The following is a 5,600-nucleotide window of genomic DNA, read 5'->3' as shown; positions in this document are numbered from 1 at the left end:
AAAAAAAAAAAAAAAAAGTCTTCCTCCTCATACATGGATGGTGTGTATATGCTGCCGCATACCATCCAATTCCCTGGACAGACATTTATCTCTACAATGATATTTTCTCAATCCTAAAGGAACCTGTCAATTATATAACAATGTAGCAGGAAGTACATCCTCTCATCCTAGCAACAGTAGGATTATTTCTTTAGAAGGAATTATTCCAAATCTGTATTAGAAATTGTGAAATGTTTACATAGTCGTCTTCCCCAGCACTATCAAGGTACTGTGAGCACCAAGTATAGAACAGAACAGCCCAGCACTGGAGGAAAGGCTTACTTCAAGTTGCCTGATTGAAGACTCTCTCTCATGAATAAGGCGGAGGTCATCCTCTGTAATTTCTTCATCTTCTACCTGTACTTGAGGTTGTGTTTGGCTAATAAAAATAAATACAGAAAAAACACTTATTGCCCATTTTAAGACACACTCACTAAAGAGGACATTTTGTCCTGCAAAGTCAGAGTATTGTGCATTTATAAAAGTGCCACGGTGAGCTGGGCACTTGCCTGCACTCAGGAGGCTGAGACAGGAGGATCTGAAGTTTGACGCCAGTCCTGGCTACTTAGTGAGCTCCAGGTAGCCTGGGCAACACAGTGAGATACTATCTCAAAAAATATAATAAGTAAATAAATAAACTTCTAAGAATATAATTGATATATTACCCAAAAGTTACTCAATTTTCATTTTACTTGTGACTTACTCAGTTATTTAAAGCTACAGTTGGTAACTGGGTCTCTCTTCTTAGCTGATTTCAACTACATATAAGAGAATATTCTACACTAAACATTAAGTCAATACATATTTATTTATATTTTATAATAACTACTTCATAAATATTTAATTTTTCCAAATATACTGTTTTCAGTTTATAAATAATGTGATATTTATGTTATTATATAGTAAAATCATTATTCCACTTCATGGACTACAAAGTATAAAATGAGAAAAATTGTGATTTGATTTATCAAACTTTTTTACTTCTTACCTTTCCCAGGATACGAGGTTCTTTTCTTTTGCGCTATCTTCAGGAAAACCACCCTAAGAAGGTTAGTGAGAGGATGGATTGAGAAGAAGCAAAGGAAGCAAGAATAAGACAAAATAAACAACACTCACACTTTCCCTTAAAATAGTCCACAGTTTTCTATGTATGGTATCTGTGTGCATGTGCTTATGTATGCACATGTGTGTGTGTGGTAGGAAGGAGGGAGGAAGGGGGAGGTAAGCTGTTCTAATTTTCTATGTCAACTGCTCACACAAAAACAAAATTATATCTTAAGCTGACAAGGAAGGAATTCATCAGCTATTTGCTAGGACCGAATAATAAATATCATCTACCTAACATTTTGTGTCACTGTGAAGTCTCTACATTAAAGAGCTAAAAAAAAAAAAAAAAAAACCCTGGGGTTTCTGGGAATTTTAAAAAAATATAAGAAAAAAAGCACACTTGTAAAATGGCTGTGTTTTTGTATGTAAACTACACTATGTGCATTTGGTCCACTCTGGAGAATTTGTGATGCTGGCTACCACGAAGACGCTGTACATTACAAAAGTCATTACAGTGTGCTGCTAGGGGGACCATGACAAAAGAGTCTGTGCTCAGTGTAGACAAAGTTCACTAAAAAACTAAAAAAAAAAAAAAAAAAACCCTGTGGTTTCTGAGGAATTTAAAACAGTATTAAGTCAAAAGTCCACTTTAGATCATCGTTTCCCTCATCTCATATTCATTCCTGGTGTTCCCAAAGCACAAGCTCTCAGTTCATCGCCATCATCTCCATACAACCCAGGAGCGAGCAGTGCTCCACACTGGCATACATCCAAGTGCAGAGTCTCAGCACTGACTGCCATGAGAAGACCACATAGACTTGACCTCTAACCCTTTTTTGACAAAATAGGTTTTTATGTTTTTTATATAGTCTGTATTCTGTTGTTCTTTGGCAAGGGGAATAACTACAGTAATATACAACTAATTCTGAATCATTTAACAGAGATTCTTTCAGGTATTCATATTTAGATTTCTAAGATGGTCACAGAATTCTGTAAGTTCAAAAATCATGACATATAAGCTTCATGCCCATTTTCAGAATGCCTTTTAAATTACTTACAGATACTCTGGAACTGGCTCTTACTCGAGCAACAAATTCTTTCTCTCTCTCAGCAGCTTGCCTCTGGACCTTCTGAAAGTTTGTCAGTGATGTTGTGAATTCAGCCACTAGCCGGTCCTTCTGTATCTTTCTCTGACGCTATAGGGAAAAGAAAAAAGCCTGCTGACTCAAATTGTGAAGTTCACTGCTTTACCACTGGGTGGCTCTTCGTTTAATCCTAAAATTTTCCCTCACTCCCCCGTCAGAGCCTCGAGGGACATGCTGACAGTGTGTTCACCACTGTGCACTTGCTGGAGCTCTCACCTCAGACTTTCATAGCTGCTAAGGAGTCATGATGTTGAGGTTATTTTCCCAAGTATTTTTTTAGGCAAATAAAATGTTATACTCTTACCTACATAATAACTTGCAATAAGTAAGTAAGGAGGTAAATACGAGCCCTGAGGCGCATCATGAGTGTGCTTGCTGAGGAGGGAGCCCTGCAAAGCTGGGAAGCAATTACACAGGAAGTATTTTCTTAGCACACCCTTAATTACAGGTCAGGGCAGCTACATGAAAATAATTTTTGCTTTATGGAACCGCACGATACTACCTGAGCAACTAAGTATAGTTTTGTGTTCTGGTAAGTAATCTCAAATACAATTTTTTCGTTCCCTAATTTCCTTTCTAGAATCATATTTCAAAGATCTGACAGTGCATTTAATTTCTTTCACATTTAGTACATCAAAACATGTGTCTTAAAGCTTGACACCTGTTCACTGGGGGTGGTAGGCAGAGATCCAAACTCTTTGATGTACTTATCTGTTTCTTTGGCAAGCTGGTTAGTATATTGCTGCTTCTGTTGCCTAAAGTGAAAAAAAAAACATGCATTACAGCCAAAGACCTAATATATTTAAGCTAAAACTCTGCTACTTGCATCAACCATGATGAATGGTTTTAGAAAAACTAGTTTTATAAAAGTATTTATAGCTTTTAAGTATAAAAGTACTTATAGTTTCATGAACTGGCTTTCAGTTTCTTCTTTTTGAACCCAAATCTTTAGGTTCTATCTTTTGATAAATACTAAGAAATATGACATAGATGGTTCTTCATTCACCTAGGGTAACCAAGCTTTGAGAAATAATATCTGAAATAAATATGAATCGTTATCTCATTAAAAAAGATTTTATCAGTTAAGCTTGGGGAAGAAAAACTAATGGGATTTCCTTATAAATAGAACTGAACACAACAAAAGTGACACATTGCACCCACACCTATATTTTCCCACCTATCTTATAAAGCATGGATTTTCATGAAAAAGTCAATATTCAGCAAAATAAGCTTGCATTGAAGTGATGTTTAGAAATTACAACGAGTGCCTCTCCTGTGTATCACTTATTTTACATAAGATCTGACTACAGTGAGATCTCCTCTGCCTTCTTTATATATATAAAAATTCACATAAGGAAATGAGAGAGATCAGATGTACCTAACAACATCTAGGAATTGGACAGAAAACAATCTCTCTATCTCAGCTGCCCTTCCAGGCATGCAACACAGATAAAAGCACCCCACATCTCCAGTCTCTCAAATACAAAGGACCAGATAGCCAGCACTGTCCTGGTTAAATACCCTTCTTATTGGAGTTAATTTTCATTTATAGCTAATAACTTTTACTCATAGGTGATAACAATTCATATTTATAAAAAGATGCTTAGGAATAGACCTGTATTGAGCTAGTAAAATAGAACAACAGCCGACTTATATCTCTAGACACCAAGTACCTAGCTTGGATATGCTTTTCTAAATCTTTGTAATAGAATAGTCAAAGTACCAAAAAGCAACCTCAATGATTATGTCTATTTATTCAGAATGTCCATTATTAACTATGCCAAAGCAACACAACTATTTCGTATATATATTTCCATTCCATTTTCTTCTATAAATGGCTTATTAGCTTTAATTACCTTCTGACACCTATCTCTGCAGAAAAATAAAGCATAAATTACAGACAACTATAAATTATTCAAATTGTACTTCCTGAAATATGAATTACTATTAGCCATCTTTGAATATCTTCTTTGTGATTTCCTTCTAGCTAATGTTGTATGGACATAATGCTGAATATGTATGTATATGTGTAATGTACGTGTGTTTGTGTATGTGTACCGTGTGTGCGCATGTGTGCATGTGTGTGTGTATACCACTTGTAATCTGTGGCTATTAAAGCACTGAAGATTTAAGAACTTTTAAAAATTATTTATGTAATAACCACATGATTAGAAGAAGCATTTCATTACAGCATTAACATATTCAATAACAATTTCCAGAGCAAATATAGTTATACAACATTTAACTAAGTACAAAACCTGTTTATACTGTATAAAATTGAATGAGTTTTTAACCCTTAAAAATGATCTCCATTTCATTTTAAAATACACTGTTTCATACACAAAAACTCATTTTTCATGCTGCTAACATATATTTTTGCACTGCATCTCTAATCACTATGTATCTAATTATTACTAGTCACAGTCAGTTGCTTTCTGAGATCCTTGGCACCTGAGCATGGATATAAAGTCATCATGTAGATTTCAATGGTGATGTTTTTCACCTCTACTAATTAACATGAAACAAAATTTTATGCTTCTTCCTCAAATATAGCTCATTTTATTTGTTGATTTTTTGTGTGTATATTTCATACAGAACATCCCAAACAATCTTATTCATCTATATACCCACATCCCAAATGGCACCCTCCCATAGCCTCCCCACCTCCAACTGCAGCCCATATACTCTGTCATCCCTGCTACTGTCTGCTGTGTTGTCAGCTCCCCACACAGCTGTTCCCCAGTGCTTGTCCACCTGCTGAATCTAGTCAGAATATTTAGAGTTCCTTGTTTTAGGAAGATCACCTAGCAGCAATCAGTTGCCAATATTCCTTTAGATAAGATTGGGGTCTGCTGTTCATTTTTCCAGTTCATTGCTGGGTTACTGTCTGGGAGTCTCTTAGGCGACCCTGGCCAACAACTCAAAGGAAGGTATCTCCTGTCTGGCATTGTTTCTTGTTATGTAGCCTTTAGCTATACCTGGCCAACAACTCAAAGGAAGGTATCTCCTGTCTGGCATTGTTTCTTGTTATGTAGCCTTTAGCTATACACATGGACTCTTAAAGAATTATATTGATCCCTTTAATCTTTGGTTATACTTTCCTTTTGGGTGTTTAAGACCAAAAAAAAAGTAGTAGTTCTGAGTAATATTGGGCAAATCATCAAGCCCCTAAGACACAGATTTTTTCCTTTTGAGATTATAGTTATAATTCTTTATAACTATGGTGTTCAAAATCTACAAGGTTCAGATGAGAAAAGATGAAGCACTTTAAAATCTATAAAATACTAAAAGTGCTTCTGTTTTTCTATCAGCATATCAATTCACTGGAAATGCATTATATATTCTATAACACACACACACATATATATG

The 5,600-nt window shown here is 35.4% G+C and overlaps 1 protein-coding gene across 1 annotated transcript in view; it reads right to left on the bottom strand.

Moving 5' to 3' along the window:
- Stx7 (syntaxin 7) overlaps positions 1-5,600 on the bottom strand; it is a 55,280-nt gene that overhangs the window by 9,162 nt on the left and 40,518 nt on the right. The window contains exons 4-7 of the mRNA XM_008822115.2: positions 2,893-2,986; positions 2,145-2,282; positions 1,028-1,080; positions 322-418 (exon numbers count right to left, since the gene is read on the bottom strand). Of these exons, the coding sequence (XP_008820337.1) occupies positions 322-418; positions 1,028-1,080; positions 2,145-2,282; positions 2,893-2,986 (382 nt within the window). The remainder of the gene's footprint in view (positions 1-321; positions 419-1,027; positions 1,081-2,144; positions 2,283-2,892; positions 2,987-5,600) is intronic.

The sequence above is a fragment of the Nannospalax galili genome, unplaced genomic scaffold (assembly GCF_000622305.1).
Source record: "Nannospalax galili isolate Female #2095 unplaced genomic scaffold, S.galili_v1.0 scaffold186, whole genome shotgun sequence".
Taxonomy (NCBI): Eukaryota; Metazoa; Chordata; class Mammalia; order Rodentia; family Spalacidae; genus Nannospalax; species Nannospalax galili.
Note: the sequence above shows the minus strand (reverse complement) of the source record. Positions and strands in the feature narration are given on the sequence as shown.